General features: G+C 54.3%; 1 protein-coding gene across 2 annotated transcripts; it reads right to left on the bottom strand.

Moving 5' to 3' along the window:
* Positions 1-6,048: 6,048 nt before the first annotated feature.
* Positions 6,049-11,262, bottom strand: LOC142050221 (C-C motif chemokine 21-like). Of its 2 annotated transcripts, none has more exons than XM_075078658.1 (4): positions 7,938-11,262; positions 7,199-7,319; positions 6,900-7,080; positions 6,049-6,585 (listed from the first exon to the last, which is right to left on the bottom strand). In XM_075078658.1, the coding sequence occupies exons 1-3, from the start codon at positions 8,002-8,004 to the stop codon at positions 6,915-6,917; spliced, it is 354 nt and encodes a 117-aa protein (XP_074934759.1). In that variant the 5' UTR covers positions 8,005-11,262; the 3' UTR covers positions 6,049-6,585; positions 6,900-6,914. The 2 variants fall into 2 exon arrangements, with proteins under 2 accessions (XP_074934759.1, XP_074934760.1); XM_075078659.1 differs by having other exon boundaries at positions 6,049-6,580.
* Positions 11,263-16,828: the final 5,566 nt, after the last annotated feature.

The following is a 16,828-nucleotide window of genomic DNA, read 5'->3' as shown; positions in this document are numbered from 1 at the left end:
GGGACAAGACACAGGGCTGGGACCCAGGGACCTCAGTGGGTCCCTCTGCCCCTCTCAGCAGTGGAAGATAGTGAGTTCTGCCCCTTCCCTGCTCCACAGTAAGAAGCAAGAGGACACTCCAGCCATGCCACCAGCCAAGGTGCTCCATCCCTGCACTGGCACAAGCCTCACGCGTGGCATGGTCTCCTCCATCCAGAGACCATTGCCTCCAGCCGCTCCTGTGTCCTGGCAAGCTGGTGCTGCGCCAAAGGGCTTAGGCAGAGGCAGGTGGGCAGGATGAGCTACACAAACAGGATGTGCCAGCTTAACTTCAGTCAACACCTGCCGCCTTCTAGCACTCACAAGCTATTAGAGAGAAATCTCGGCTGGCGGAAAGGAACTGAGGTGGCAGAGGATTAGTGTCAGTCATCAGCCCCAGCCTCCCTGCAGGTCTGGGGATCCACACTGGCTCTGGGACCCGGTCCTCACTTGATCTCCCTAGGGTGCTGCCAAAGAGATGCTACAGCAAGGAGGACAATGGCTTCTTGTTGCTGATGCTGGTGGCCAGACCTTCAGGTGCAGCTGGTCCTAACCCAGGGCTGCCTCCTCCATTGGGGCTGGACCAACAGCCTGAAGCCCCCTGCAAAGATGGGTTCCCAAAAGCAGAGCCCTGACTCACTGGCAAGGGATGCTGGGGGTGCTGCCTAATGGCAAACCCTCCTTGCAGTTTTGGTGGTTTTGGCAGCTACCAAAGCATGCCTGAGGACTGGCAAGGGGTGCTGTGTGTCCCATCCTGCGGGACCCCCCTCCAGGCACTTCTGGGGTTCTGGTCATCGCGGCAAGCAGCAGGGTGCTCTGCCACTTTCCTTACACAAAGGCCTCCCACCCAGTGTTGGCTCCCAGCTGGCCACACACTGAAAGCAGCATCTCCAGTGTTGAGTAAACCCCTTAACCCCCTCTGGCTGCAGGGGACACCCTGCCTTTCACTGTCCACAGTCCCTGTTGACACATGGGCAGGAAAGAGAGCCTTTGCCTCCTCCCAGCAGCTGTCTGGGTGCCAAGTAGGTGAAAGCACAGCTGCTTCAGTCACTTCTGCTCCCTAGAAGGGGCACTGGAGGATGAGGAAAGGGGCTTTCCGCTCGTGTTGTGAAAGGGGAATGTGATGGGTTTCCCCCCTCTACTGGGGTCAGTGGGATTTCTAAGAAGAGAGTGGTCATCTCTGAAGTGCATCCCTGCTACATGCAAGGAAGTTGCCCCATCCCATTCGCAGGGCTGAGCCTTGGGGACCAGAAGAGATGGCAAAGATGGGGAAGAGAGGATGTTTCAGGGTCCAGGCTCTTCAGAGGCACACACAGACAGTGCACAGGCCAGGGATCTGGTATGGTTTAGGAAGAGGGGAGAGCATCATGTGTGCTGACTCATTTAAACCTCATCCAGGGCAATTTGGGAGTGCAGGAGCTCCAGTCCTGAGGAAAACACAGGCAGTGCAAAGCATTCCTGAGCACTCATCCCTGCATAAGTCTCAGTAAAGCAGTTGTTTAAAGTTGAAACTGTGCAGGGGTAGGGTGTGTGTCTGTGATCCCCATAGGAAATATAACACATTGAAATCTAAATGGGTTATGTGAGTATCACTTCCATCCCCAGGCTCTCCTCAGGGAGCAGCAGCCACGCTGCCACCCTCCCAGAGACCTGCCGGCTGCAGGAGCCCCTAGGGCAGCTGCTCCCTGGGGTGCCTTGCAGTGCTCAGCTTTCCACCTCTGAGCTACAGATCTGGAAAGGGCAAATGGGGAATTTCAGCAAATTCCAGGCACAGCCAGTCCCTGAAGCTCGATCTGGCTGGGCTGCCTTCACCTCATTGGGAAATACTGGGCAGGCATTGCAGTTGTTTCAATTTCCCCTGCATCTCCCAGCACAAGGGAGCCTCCTGCACAGCTCCTATTGCAGCCCCAGTCCCAGTGCAGCATGGGTACTGGGGCCACCTCCAGCCCACAGGGCTCAGGATCCTGCTAGATCTCCTATAGCTGAGGGAACCGAGTCAATCTGATTTAAATGGAGTTAAGGAAAATTAAAAATCAAGCCATGACTTTGCCCCGTGGGAGTAAAGATGTCCCAAGGGTGTGGCTAAGAGGGATGCAGAAGGTGCCAATTCCTGCTCACTTAAAGGTCATCTCTCCCTCATACTCATTGCCTTCAGTGGCATTGATGTTGAAGTCACCACAGGTGATGGGCAGCACAGCCAAGACGCTTCAGCTGGGTCCCACTCAACTCCACCCAGGCAAGCACCCATCTCCCCAGGTCCCTGCAACGCACGTGTCCCTCAGCATTAACTCTGAGCTGCACAGTCTCCCAGATGTGTGCTTCCTGTAAATGTCAAATGTCCTTGGACACACTATGATGACACTGAGATGGCAGAAGCCAGGTGGGATGTCCCCAGCCCTGGCTGCTGGCCATCATGCTGCTTGTCTTCAGGGCTTGTAGGAGGGGATGGCTGAGGAACAGCTTAGACTCCTGTGCAAAAAGCAAGTACTTGCCATCTCCCATGAGGCTTGGCAGGAAGGATGCCCGGCGAGGCTGCACCCCAAACTCACCTGTGGACAGATGTAAAAGCACACAGGATGGACCAAAAGCCCTGAAGACTGCTGTCTTTCACTGCTGTGTTGACTTTTAGACTGACACTGGGCAGAAGAGGCTGTGGGGTTCTTGTTCTGGTGCAGCTCTGGGACACGGATGATGTTGGCCCGGCTGCAGGACATCCTCAGAGGAGGGCAGGTGCTCTTCCACCATCCGTTGGAGAGCTGTAGCCCAGGAGCAGGTCTGCAATCCTGAGTGGGATGGGAGGCAAGCGGAGGGACATGGGGGTCTGGGCAAGTGGGATGAGGACCATCAGCACAAGGACACACCTAAGCTGAGGGGCTCCACCCAGCAGTATGGAGAATGGGGGAAGGAGGGCACTTGGGAGCTACATGTAAGCAAAGGAAGGGTTGAGAAGAGGCTCTGTGCTGGGGAAATCTAGGAGAGGATGGATGTCAAGGGATAGCTGGGACTGGGAAATACCTTGGAGCAGGAAGCATGGGAGTCCGTAATGCCCCCAGCCGCTTCCAACTCCTCTCTGCCCACAAGACTGTGGCAGACCCCAGGAGGGCAGTGTTGGTGGAGAGAGCACCAAAAAACACCTTGGAGCCTCAGCTGGAAACCACAGCAGCTCTAACACCCACACAGCCCCAGGAACAGCCCTTGGCATCCGCAGGGCTGCTGTAGCATAGCCGGCTCCTGCTTCTTGGGAACAGCATGGGGCAGAGGGACAGACCCAGTGTACATGTCTCCAGGTGAGCCTCACTGGAGCTCAGCCCAGAGCTGCAGCCCAGCACAAGTCCAGAGCACCATCTGCACCAGCTAATAACTTGAGCTAATCGTTTGGCCTGGGTTCAAGACTTCCATTTTTTTGGCTGCACTCTGTGCTTTCTGTGCTGCCTAGCTACGTTCTGCTGTCACCAAAGCCTTTCTGCTTCGGGGTGGCTGAGCTCTCCTAACTTTTGCTCTGTGGTTTTCTTGACTTCCCTGCAAAATATCTGGGGGTGCTTGTACAGCCCTTGCACACCCATTGACCTAGCACACACTGCATCAACCCTGCCCTGTCTGTGCACGTGGGGCAAAGCAGCGTACCCCCTGCTGTGGGGTACGACTGTGTGAATCCTCCTCTGCTGCTTCACTGCAGTGGCATCACTAGAGCACCTTCTTCACCTCGCTCGTCTCAGCTGGGGTCTGTGGATTCTACTCCTCTGTGGGGAAGGGATTTTCGCCTCTGCTGCATGCTCCAGATAGTAGCCAGTAACCTCTCCCTTCAGCCTCTCAAAAGGGATCTCCTCAGAGGGGTTTCCCCAGTGGCACCTCACCCTGGCAGCACTGCGGCCACCTGCCTTGCCAGCAAGAGGCTCCCACTAACCCTGACACCTTATTTTCCTTAAAAGCAGCATTCTGTAGGAAAGGTGGAAGCCGCATACAAACACCCGTGTGTGTGTAAGCACAGGCACATGTGGGGCTGTTTCTGTGCATCAACGTCTGTGCTAAAACGCATGCCTTCCTGCACAGGTACCAGCGCCCAAGCGTGGGATGAACTCCAGTGCTCTTCCACAAGCCCTGCTTTTAGGGTAAAATTTAGGGTAAATTAGAGCACCCTGATGTATATGTTTTTTAACCTGTCTGAACCTAAGGACCACCTAGCATCTGAATGGGAAAAAAACCGCCTGTGTGATGTTTACATCTGCAGCCACAGAGACACCAGGATACATTTCACGTGCTGGCTCGATCCTGCCGTCTGCTCATGTTTTGCTGTTTGTGGTTGCAGACGTTTTCGGCTGGGCCTCATTTCTAGGGGGTTTTTGCAATCATTTCACAATCCTCTGACACCACGACCAGCACAAGGAATCCCACAGAAGGCAGGTCTGGCTTCGCAGTGCTGGATGCAGTGTGTCCCCAGCAAACACAGGGCTGTCTCCAGCCCTCCTTCAGACCCGACTGACTCCCAGTACGTGGGTGTCAGTTCCCAGGCTCCCAGCAAAGCCAGGGCCAGAGCACAGCATCATTAATAACTTGGTTTAATGCTGTTTTCCCAAAGTAGTGGGAAGCAGAGAGCCCCTGCTTTGAGCAAGCAGTTCTTGTCTGGGGAGGCTCGGCCGTGAGCAAAAGACGCCATGTACAAAACCATTTTGTACCCCTGTGTTTGCTGGCATCTCAGGACCTCTCAGTGGGGATGGCTGAGCAAACAGGACAGCTTCGCCTTGCTGGGCAACATAGCTGCAAGAGGCGGGACTTGCATGGTCCTGCTCCCCTGTCCCAGCAGCTCCCTGTCTCCAGGGATGCAGTGCCAAGGGGGGCTGCAAAAGCCAGGACCTGGGGGATGACAGTGTGGGGGGCAGGAGAGCAGCCCCACATGCAACCCTTCCCACCCCACCAAAACCCATCACAACAGCCAGAACGAGTGAGTTTTGTTGTAAAGGATATATTTTATTGTTTTACATTCTGTCCAAAAGCCAGTCCGGCAGACTGCCACATACTCCCATGTGGAGGAGGGGGCAGCACAGAGCCAGGTCAGCTCCTGTCCCATACTCAGGGCCAGTATCTTGGACTTCACAGTTTCCTTACACAGTCTTAAAATAATAGACCTAAATGCCTGCCTAATAAAGCAATCAAGCCAGATAAATGTGCTTGATAGAAATACTAAGCTACAAGCTTTAATCTAGCAAACACACAGCCTTTGCTGATACTGTTAAGCCTTGCAGATCCTATTATTGCAGTTATATGACTTAATAGACCTTTACTGACCAAAGTCCATGTCTGGTCTCTGCAAGCAGAGAGCACTGTGACTGCGGTACAGCCCTTCAACTTGCTCCTTCTCAGCATGCTGGAGGGGGTTTGCAAGCACAGGGAGATGCCATTTCCCTGCCAGCCCTGTCCCAGGAATCTGTTCTCCCTCAACTTGCAGTCTCACCTTATGCTGTCCTCCGGTTAGCGAATTTTCATTTTACTAAAGGTTTGGGATCAAGCTGTTCTCAAATGGCTGCGTGTCTGCAATGAGTTTTGCAGTCTTCCCCACCTGCACAGCCTCATGTACTGTTTTCAGCATGTGAGCTTTTCAGACTTGGGAAGAAAGTATATGAGAGGGGTTTTTTTCATAAAACTAAGCATTTGGATTAATAATATCTGAATCTCCGACAACAGCAAAACCAAGCGAGTTAAAAGAATAAATTTCACTAAAATGAAAAATCTGTTCTGATTTCATTGCAATTTTCTACCTAAGGAAAAAAAAATCAAAGGGATGAATACTGACTGTATTCCTCCAAACTACACTGCAACAGCATACTGTAAAAGCCAAAGGGAAAGCCTAGAACAGCCCAGACATACAGCCACCCTGTCACCCCTGCTGTCCCCAAACTGTCCCTCTCAGCTACTATTAATTGCCCTGCAAGGAAGTGCACAGCAAGCAGCCAGAGCAGGACCATGGGGACATGGGATCTGCCTGGCTCTCCATAGCCCTGCAAGCCAAAAAGGAGCAAAGAGATGACAGGGAAATGAAACGCAGCCATCATTTATTTGGTAGGAAAATAAGAGCAACCTTCCAGAGAAGCCAGCCTGCAGCATAAAGGGTACTCTGTGAAGCACAAGGAGCCAGAAGTAGAGCCCTCCAGGAATACTGAATGAAAGCACAGTCTTTAAATATAAATACAAATGTATAAAATCCCCTCCCAAAAAGTCATAGGAAAAGCTGCCATCCTGCCAGGCTACAGAAATCCCCTCTGGCAGGAAGGCTGCCCACTTCCCCCTCAGGGCCATGGCTCAGCTCCCACACAGGTCCAGGTCTCCACTGGCATGGCCATGGGGCGAGCAAGGACCTGGGTGCCTCCTGCTGCTGAGATCACCCAGCCGGTGCAGACAGTCCCGGCTGGGGGAATCTCTGCAGCAGGCACGGCCACGCTGAGGGGTCTGCGGAGCAGAGGGCAGTCCCCTCGGCCAGTCCCGTCCTCACCCCAGGGCTGGCAGGCAGGTGGGCGGTCTGTGGATGTCCATTGCCGGGCGGTGGGTCGGTCATCGGTGGGGAAGGAATCTGTTCTAGGGGAGAGGAAAGCAAGGAGGGGGTGGTGAGGTGGAGAGGGTCTCAGCAAGAGCACCCGCCCCAGCCAGGGTGCCATTGCCTGGCATAACATGCCTTGCCCGTCCCCAAGCATTGCCTTTCTTCAGCAGCTCCAGAAAGAAAGCTGATTTTAAGGCAAGCACAGACCAGAAGGGAGCTGTGTCCTAAGCACCTCACACTCCAGCCACAGCTGTGACAACCCTCCCAGGTCTGGCACCAGGAGCTGGATGCCCACCCTCCCACAGGGAAAGATCTGGGATGGGGGGCAGCAACCTCACCCCCCCCAACCTACCTTTTCAGGCCTGACTTAGACCTGCTGCCTCTTCTGCCGCTTGGGTCTGCCCCCAGGACGTGGGGAACGTCCCTTCTTGGGCTTCTTGTCATTCTTCACCTTGTTCAGGTTCTGTATCAGCTTCTGAATGGTAGGGTCATTGGGAGAGGCGCAAATTTTCTTACCCCTCTTGGTGATAAACCTGGAGGTGCACGCAGAAAGGTTTGCTGGGCGGGGAGGACAGGGGGGAGGACACAGGGAGGGACAGCTTGGCTGGAGCCAGACTGCTCCAATGGTCCCAGCCATGGTGGGGTACTTACACGACAGCACGCAGCATACATCCCGTCTCAGGTCCCTGGTGGCTGTAGGACTTCACCCACCTGTGAGGGAAGGGTTTCTGACTGTGCTTCAGGCAGCAGTCCGAGGCCGAGCTACCAATGCCTGGAGGCAAGGTGGAAAATGTGGGCTTTCAGACCTTCACCAAGCCAGAGCACTTTCCCAGTCCTGGGGGAGTACGGCATGGCTGGCTTGGTGTCATTCATGGGAGAGATGCTGGGACAGCACGTAGGAGTGGGAGCTCTCAACCCCAATACCCAGTTGCAAGTTAGACCCTGCCCTGGGGTTATGTGACACCAATTCATGTTGGAATTGGTTGTGAATTCGTAATGAATTAAAACAATTTCACTGCCAGCAGAGGGAAAACTGAGGCAGAGGTAGGCTCCTTGCAAAGGAACTGAACCTTGTTCTCCTGCCTGCACCATTCAACTTGGAGTTCTGCTGCCCGACCACCCACGTGCACACACACGCACACATGCTCTTAAGCCAAGCAAGAAAAGCAAAACCACACATCAAGCAGGCATGCACATACACACACACCCCCCCACACACACGACTGTACTGCAAACCCCACACCCCCAGCCATGTGCACACTCAAATGCGCCACAAATACCCCCCGTGCACTGCAACTGTACCACACCACTCAGCTGCCTGGAGCAGCGGAACACCCATCCCCTGCCCCATCCAACCCACAGGTGAGCAGGAGGGCTTCGTGCCCCTCACCTTGAGCCTGAGCCATGAGGAGGGTAGCAGCCAGCAGGAGCAGTGGCAGGAGGAGGCGCAGAGCCATGGTGGGTGCTGCAGGTGCTGAGCTCAGCAAACTGGGGAGCAGGACACACACTGCTGCCTTGTGCCGAGGCTGCTTCTATTTATCTCTGGACGCTTTGCTTTCGTTTTCGGCCAGCCTGGCAGGCAGCCCACCAGCCAGCAGAAGGCTGGGTGATGGAGAAGTGGGAGGGTGGGGGATTCCTGTAAGCTGTGAGCCCCTCTTTACCGACATGTCCTGTCTTGTTCCCAGCTGCCCATCACAGAAAGAGGTGCCAGGTGGGGGGCAGACCGGAGGCACAGTTCCCATCATGGCTAGATGAGTTCGTGGGCTCTTGTTTCCTATCTGGTCCTGCAACCTGCCACTACCTGCTCTCGGTGGGCTCGGTGTTGCTGCTTGCCTGTTTTTTTCCCCAGACAAGGACCCTGGCGGGTGGCCAAGAAATTAGGCAAACCGAGGAGTCAATCTGTTTTGCTTTGCCATCTCATGCTTTGCTCCTGAGCCAAGCCACCCAATCCATAGGTGAGAAGGGGCTCCAGGGTGACCCCACATCCCAGCCCCCTGAGCCTCCATCCCTGTCCAGCTGCCTCAGGGACCTCCCCAAAAGCTGAACACATCTGTAGGGCCTTGATGTGCCAGGGCTGGACTGCAAATGGGATTGGGAGAGACAGCACAGTCCATTGTGCATTGATGCTGATGCCAAATTGTGGGGAGCTGAGGACAAGTGAGGACTTCAACTGGTTGGAGGAATGGGCTGATGGGAACCTCCTGAGGTTTAACACAGACAAAATGTGAAGTCTAACAGTAGGATGGAGTGGTGCCATGCAGCTGGCAAGACAGGGGCTATGCAGAATTGGACACAGAGGCGCTGAACAGGAGCCCTCAGGGCACCCCTGTCATGGCAAGGTCTACCCAAAGAGAAGGCCAACGTGGCTAGATCAAGCCCTGAGCAACCTGGTGAAACACTGGTCCTGCTCTGAGCAAGGAATGGCTCCATGTTTTCATGTGCTTGCCAGAGCATGGTCCGGAAGAGATGAAGGATGGAAGTTTCACAACCACTTTGGGTAACCTGTTCCAGTGCTTGAAATGTTCTCATATTAAAAATATTTTCCCCCCTATTTAATTGGAATTTCCATTGCTGCATCCAATGCCACTGCCTCTCACCCTGCCCGAAGGCCACTCCAAGAAGAGCTGGGCACTGGTGTCTCTCCAGCCTCCCCAGGCAGCCAGCAAGGACCCCCCTTCACTGTCCCATCCCCAGCTGCAGCACCCCACCACTAACAGCCCCTCTTCGCCTGCCCTGGCCTCCAGCTACTTGGCCAGTCTTGCTCCCACTGCTTGTGTCAGCCATGTCCCAGGAGCCCCAACAGGACACAGAGGTGTGATGGGGACTCCCCAATGCCACTGGGGTCTGAGCCCTCTCCCCAGCTCCACTGCCTGAGCGCCGGGGTGTAGCCCCAGCACCTTTTACCAGTTCCTGATAAGGACCCTCATAAAGAGTTATCAAGGGCAATGAGTAAACCAGGAGGAGACCAAAGTCCCAGCTGCTGTAGAAAGCAGAGCTGTGATAAGATGCCCAGGCTCTCGCACCCCTCAGCAGGGAGAGGGCAACACTGGTGTCATGGTGGGGATGCTCACCAACAACTGCCCTGCAGCCCTCTCCCAGGCAAGGAGACCGGCAAACTGCAGTGGCTCGCTGCATTCCTTGGGGACAAGTTGGGTGCCTGGGGCAGTGTAGGATCCAGAGGTGCACTCCTGTGGCTTCCCCCATCACCTGTGCAAAAGAGAAAGGGAGCTCCCATGCTTGGGAGTACCCATATGCCCAGTGCCCAAAGGCAGGGATGCAGCTCCCCATGCACTCATGCAGCACTGAGGTCAATGTGGTCTCAGGCAGCCTCCCCTGGGGCATGCAGCAGGCACAGGCCATGGGCAGCAGCAGGTTACCTCTGGGTCCATCTCCCCAGGGTGTCTGGAAGCATGGGGAACAGGTCCCTGGAGGCATCCTATGTGCTGTCACCCATCCTTCCAACCCCAAAGCGCCAGTGGCATCAGGACAAGGCAAGAAAAGGAGACCCACACTGGCTCATACTGCCTTTGCAGCCTTTATTTCTGCAACTTCTCCAGGCAGCAGTGCCCAGCTGAGCACCTGGTTGAACCCTTGCCCTTGGCACATCTGGGACACTGTCCCATTGCAGATCCATGTGCTGGAGAAGGTTGGGGACCACTGATCCTGTAGCCATCCACCCTGGTGAAGTGTCTCCCAGAGCCCATGTGGTATGAGGACAAGGTATGTGAAGGGAGGGGAAACATGTCACAGGTTGCCCCCAGCATAGACCAGTCCAGCCCAGGGCTCACTCCACTCCTGAAGGAGCCCAGGAGAGCTCTGGGGTCCCGGTACAAAGCCTAGCACCCTTCCTTGCTCAGTCCCAACCCCAGCCATGGCAGCAGGCGCCTGGAAAGTCCCTGGCTCTCTGCGTGTTTTCAAGACACCGCAGCAGCATCCTCTGGCCGGAGGCCAGCCCCAAACACGGTCTGAGCTGCTGAAGAGGGTCAGGGCACGTGTTCCCTTCACAGGCATCAATCCTCAGCAAGCCTCTGGTTACTGCAATTTGCACCCCAAAGAAAACAGCCAGCTGAGCACGCCCTCACTTCAATCCCTGCAGGGAACATGGATTGGAGAGGTCCTAGGAGGGAACAAACTAAGGGCAGGGGTACTTGGCCACTGCTCTGGCTGAGCACTCAGACACACCTGCATGCCTGACCAGCAGTGCCTCATGGAAACTGGCATGGAGGTCCATGCCCCATCTCCCCTCCTGCCTCCCTTCCCTTAGAGCCCCCAGTTCATGCCTTTCTCCCCAAGTGCCATGCTCTATCGCCTGTGCCCCCAGCTCAGGAAGAAAGCAGGGAGCTTTGGCAACCAGAGAGGGCTGAGCACCCCTGTTTGCAAGCGGGTTACAAGGCAGACTGAACTTCTAGGATAGAGAGGAGCTGCCAGGGGTGGGGGGTGGAGGCAAGGCTTTTTAGGGCTCTCCAGCACCAGCAGCCTCCAGCAGCTGCTCAGCCAGGCAAAATTTCTTGCACGCACCCACATAAACCTATTTCTCACCAGCTTGGGGTCCTGCAGCCTCCAGCCTTTTCCCATATCTCAGAGGTACAGGATGGAGACAGACACAGGCAGTGGGACACAACAAGGCAGCATGACCCTCTGTGGTGTCTCACCTACAGGTAGCCCCCTTCTGGACCCAGAGTCTGTGTCAGACACCTTACAGAGCCTTTGAAACAGGGCTTTGTGCAGTGGTGCCTCCAGCTACTCCCCCATGCTCAGATGGACCAGCTCCAGCTCTCTGTGCATCCCTGTGCTGGAGGGACCTTCAGACTGTGGGAAGAGGGGAGGGTGTCCTAGGCAGAGACTACAGAGTTCCCATACATGGAGTGTGCAAAAACAGTGAGACCATAGCAAAAGTCACCAAACCACCTTGCTTGTGAACCTTCCCCAGGCAGTGAAACCACTGTGGGAGCTTGTAGGGACTCACTCAAGCCTCCATCCCAAATGCTTCCCACGTTCACGCCCCACACCCCAGCACCAGAGCCTTGAGTTTGCCTACAAATTACTTCCCTGGCTGCCAGCATCTCAGTTTCCTGGCATCTCACCCTGTAATGCCAGGAGATCCTCTCTCCTGACCTCAGAGCCCTCTGGTCATCCAGCTCTGTGCTGCCCTTCAGCTCTGCTTAACCAAATGGAGGGATTTGCTCCCCAGGTGACTTGGGGCTGGGAACAGAGGCTCCCTGGGTACGCACACGGACTGAAGGCATCAAGGGGAGCCAACGAGGGTGACTGGGAATTTCCAAATCCTTCTGGATGATGCCTCCAAGTTAAAGTCACTGCTAACAGGAACAGGGTCGTACAGCTCTGCTCAACCCTGCTGACCAGAAAATTCCTTCCTGCAGAGGCCCTGATTCCCAGGACCCAGCACCGAGGTAGTTTGCAAAGCCCAGTGTGGAAAACCCCCATGGCTGGGAAGGGGAGAGGGCTGCCTGCCAGGCACACCATATAGAAATGCCATATAGCAAAATGGTCCTCAGGAAGCAGGAAAGAATTGCTGGAAGCTGACGGCACACGAGCCAGGCAGGCTCCCCGCTGGATGCTGCACCATCCGCCGGCATTCAGTGAGCCTGATGGGAAGAGCAGGATGATCACAACATGCTGGGAAGGGCAGGGAAGCCAGCTCCCCAGGAGTCCCCTCCCTGTGCATGGGCGCAGAAGCCAGCTGGCCTTGGAGAGGGTCTTCGATCAAGAGACGTTCCCCCCACTCTGCACGAATGCCCCAGGTGGAAATTTGGTTTCTCAGCTGGGTGTGGGTACAAGGAGTTAACCCTTTGGTTGCTCAGCTGCTTTGGGGCAGTACAGGCTCGCCACTGGAAAAGCGCAGGGGGGTACTGAGTGGGCTGAAGAGGAACCTGAGCAGGTCCTGTGCTGCAGCAAGATGCTGTCCACCTACAGCATCCTCTGCGTGGCATGCAGCGCTGCCCATAGTTCTCCCTCAGATCTAAATGCAAGGAGATGGACAGGATCAGTGTTTTGTCTCCCTATGGAAAGCACGTGGTCAGAGCTGCTCAGCTCTCACCCTTCATGATCCAGGCATTACCCAACAGACAGGATCCTTTGGGACTGGGCTGTTGTGAGTGTGCACATTTGTCACTACGTCACCAGGAAATATACTGAGTGCTGAAAGGGGTGATAGCTCAAAGCCTGCCCCTCCATGGCACAGCAGAGACCTCCGTGGGGTCACCGAGGTTCATGGTGGAAAGGGGACACAATGAGAGGCTCCTGCTCTTGGCGGATTTGCTAAGCCAGAGAGAAGCAGATGCTGCAGGGAAGAGTGGGTCAACTGGTGTTTGCATAACCCTCCAGAAACTGGGCCCCTCTCAGTTCTTCCACCAACCACAGTCACAGCCCTCCCCCTTCCACTGAGGAGCACATCAATCCTCCATCCAGAAATCCCATGGTTCCTTGTACAGCAGTGTAAAACTCAGTGGAAACAGCTGGCGCCAACCCAGCCTTCACTGAAAGTGGAGATGTAACAAGTCATAAATCCTCTCATGGCAAAGTGAGCAGAAGCCCTCAAAGCAAGGCACGGCATGCATGCCAGCCGAGCCAGCAGCTCCGCATAGTATGGAACGGGTGGGTTGGCTGGGCTCTGTCTGAGCAGGGATGCACATACGTGTATGCTTTGTGCAAAGGCATCATCCTGGTGTGTGAATTCAGAGACTCAAGAAGCTGCTGGGAAAAAAGCTGGCTGAGTGTTGCAGGAGAGGAAACTATTCCTTCTCCATCTCAGTGCTGAGAGACATCAGACTTTGTACTTGACACCAGGCAGAGCTCTGCTGCAGACACCCAGTGTCCATCCAGCAGCCGGCTCTGCACCACACTTCTGGCACGAGTTCTGCTCCATGGGCTGGAGAGCCCAGATCCAGCCTCTAGAGCAAACAGCAGCTGGCACATGCAGCAAGCTTATCCAGACAGGGGAAACAGAGAAGGAGAAATTAAAGACAGTGAACGGAAATGAAGCAAAACATGAGAACACTCTGGAGAGTTTGCAGAAGATGTTAGAGCAACAAGTAAACTAGTAACTGGATATGCTTCAGCCAAGACTGAAAAACACCAGAGGAGGGCTCTGCTCCTGGTGGTGGCCCAGCCAGCTGCTCTAATTGGGGAAACAGCCACCCAATGCCCAGGCAGTGGTGAAAAATGCAAAAGGCAGAGCAAAAGCAAAGAGAAAGGAGGTGAAGCATCACAGGGCTAGATGCTGCCAGGCACCTCCTGACACCCAGCAGAGACCTGCCACATTGAGTGCCAACTTCATGGGCCACGAGCATCTGGACTTGGCATCAAAGGGAGCACTGGTGCCAGGAGGGCACCCAATGGCTCAACTCTTCCCAGCAGCCTGCACAGAAAGGAAAAGCTGCTGGAAGGCATGGAAATGGGAGCCGAGTTCCGCACTGCACAGGGCAGGTCTCATCCTGCCCAGATATAATGAAAAGATAGGAAGAAGTTGAATACTCCATACATAAACATAATTGGCCATTAACAGTAATACAGAGCAGCAGAGCAAAACAAAAGGGTCGTCAAAACCCTGCAGTAGCTGACTCCACCATGGGCACAGCACTTGAAGACATGAGGAGTGACCTGAGGGTCATTTTGGCCCATGGAGAGACAGGAGTGATGCAGAGAGGATGCCCTGCACTACCAAGGAGACTGACAAGATGCACAGAAACCGAGGCACACAGAGCGGGGACTGAGCCAGGTGCACCGAAGACCTGGGAATTCAAGAATGGCCATTTGACTTGGCCACCAAACTGGTCTCCAGGGGGAGGCAGAGGGGAAGAGGCACCCGCCAGGGTACAGAGAAAATAGTGTTTTGAGCCATGACTCTGAGATGCCGCAGCCGGACGGCAAGCATCACAGCTCTTTGGTTCAGCGGGTGGCTGCAGGTGGTGTGTGACGGACTGGGAGCAGTGTGAGGGGCTGGAAATTCCCTTTGGGGCTGAGGATCAAGCAAGACGGCTGTTCAGAGCATGGGAAGAGCTGCAGGGCCAGAAGCCGGGAGAGCTCCCGGCATCATCTGCCTGCCAAGGCTCCGGAGACACATCACAAGGATGGAGGCAGGACACACCAGCCCACTGAGACAGAGGAACTCTGGACTGTGGGAAGTACCACATGGGCCAAGGCAGATTGCTCATACATCTGCCCAGGTCAGAGAGGAAGGTTTGGGGCTCTTCTCCAGAAAAGGTGCCAACTTCCTCACTGTTTTTCAGCCAAGATCCTTTTTCCAGGGCAACTTGGTCTTGTGGAGTGAGAAGCAGCTCATCATTTATGAGTGCAGGACATGTGGGCCAGGTTCCTCCTGACCTGGTGGCATCCCCAGAGCAGCCTGGAGCTCACTAGGGACTGTGGAAATGCTCTGCAATACCCACAAGTGCCTCCAGTTCTCCATCCTTGGAAAGGATCCTGCCCATTGTGGAGCATAGGGTGGAGGGTTTATCTGATATTTCTTGTTTTGGGGTGTCCCTCATGGAAACTGGGTATTGTAGACATGAGAGAGCTTATAATCGCAGTTACTGTGAGGAACAAACTGTTGGCCATGGCCAACCAAATAGATGAAGAACTGCTTACTACGCTGTGGTCTGTCCCTGAAGCTTTGGGTTAGTAAATGTGCCTGATGAGTACTGCTGAGGGGCAAATCTGGTGGGAAAAAAGGTGTGTGCCTGTGAAGGCTGCACCCCAGTCTCTTGCCCCATTAGACACCTACTAAAGCTTCCCCAGTGCTATAAAGGGGGGGTACTGTATTGGATATGCCATATGAGACTATTTTAAAATCTCTTTATAAATCCCTCCTCATCCTTTTTTCAAAGCCTTATAAATTTTTTTTTTCTGAAGGGGTGACTCCAGAGCTAGATGGTGTCAGCAGTGGTCTGCTGGTGTACGAGTGCACAAGCATACGTCAACTCCAATACCCTGTTTGTGATTTCCCAGCATTAGTGCCAGCCACACTTTTTCTAAGTGAAAATTATTTTGGCTGCTGAAACTACTGAGACTGGACATACTGACGGACAGCAGGGCTATCTGGGTTGTGCTTATGGAAGAGGAATTGACTTGATCAATAATGACAGTGGGCTCAGTCAACGATAGCTCCTGGCCTGTGGTCAGACAGGATGAACATAACCATTGCTTCTGACCTTGATGTCTATCAAAATAAAGCTCCCTGACTATTGTATTTTGGCTAGCATGTGTGTCAGAAGGAGGTTGGCTTTTGCAGTCTGTGATTGCAGTGATTCCACCTGAGGCTTCCACAGCATCATGGGGAGAACTGGAGTGGGCTGGTGAACCTGTAACCAGGGAATAGAAAGGTGTTCATGTGGGATATGGCAGAGGTACTGGTTTTGGCTGGGTTAGGGTAATTTTTGGCACCTAACATGGGGCTTGAAGGGTTCGAGATAATGATGGATTTGGTTGGAGCATGCTAGACTGAATTTTAGCTGGTTTAGCTACTAATTGGAAGGCTCCTGTGCTTGCCATGAGGCTTGCTTGCCTTACCGTAGAGTCTAGTGCTCATTAGTGGCTGCTTTTTGCTTTTGCTGCTTGCCATACTGCTTGCCATCTTACTGTGCTGTGCCTGGGAGCACACTGATATCAGCAACGGCCAGGTGCCTGGGCTGGCAGATGGCCTGGGCATCGCTGCTGTTCCTGTGCTGCTGCACTGGGCAGGCTGGAACTCCAGCGTGAACTCAACTTGAAGGGACTGTGGCCTGTGAATAAGTCCACACCAGAGCAGGTACACCTCAAAGTGTCTGTGGCCACGGATACATCCATGCTGCAGCAAGTACACACTGAAGATCTGTGGCAATGTATAAGGCCATGACAGAGCGGCTATGCTGCTAGAGGGATTGCAGCTATGGGTAAGGCCACACTGGAGCAAGGACACCTCTAAGAGCTTGTGGCCAACCGATAAGGCCATGCCAGAGCAGGTTCTCCCCTGAAGGCACTGTGGCCCATGGAGATAAGTCTATGAAGGAGCAGGGGCAAGGGGAGGAGTTCATTGCAATGTTAAACCTGATGGTCTGGTCCACAGGGACCACAGGGTAGAGATTGTCATAGATGCACCTTTATCTTGTTGAAACCCATGGTTTGAATTGTGTGTTATGGGAATTGCTATAGCAGGAACCACCTGAACCAGTGGAGGACAGGCCTTACAAGAAGCAGTGCAAGTGCAGCAGTGACCTGACCTGAGCTGGCTTTGGTGCCCAGTAACTCCACACAGCACACCACCTCTCCTGCTGTGAGCGACCA

This window comes from Phalacrocorax aristotelis, chromosome Z, assembly GCF_949628215.1.
Source record: "Phalacrocorax aristotelis chromosome Z, bGulAri2.1, whole genome shotgun sequence".
NCBI classification, from domain to species: domain Eukaryota; kingdom Metazoa; phylum Chordata; class Aves; order Suliformes; family Phalacrocoracidae; genus Phalacrocorax; species Phalacrocorax aristotelis.
This window is presented reverse-complemented; position numbering and strand designations above follow the sequence as displayed.

Bases quoted from the DNA above. Each gene is read 5' to 3' on its own strand.
- LOC142050221 (XM_075078658.1), bottom strand. From the start codon at position 8,004: ATGGCTCTGCGCCTCCTCCTGCCACTGCTCCTGCTGGCTGCTACCCTC. The intron at 7,320-7,937 runs GTGAGGGGCACG...CCTTGCCTCCAG, and splicing joins CCTCATGGCTCAGGCTCAAG to GCATTGGTAGCTCGGCCTCG. The intron at 7,081-7,198 runs GTAAGTACCCCA...GTGCACCTCCAG, and splicing joins TGTATGCTGCGTGCTGTCGT to GTTTATCACCAAGAGGGGTA.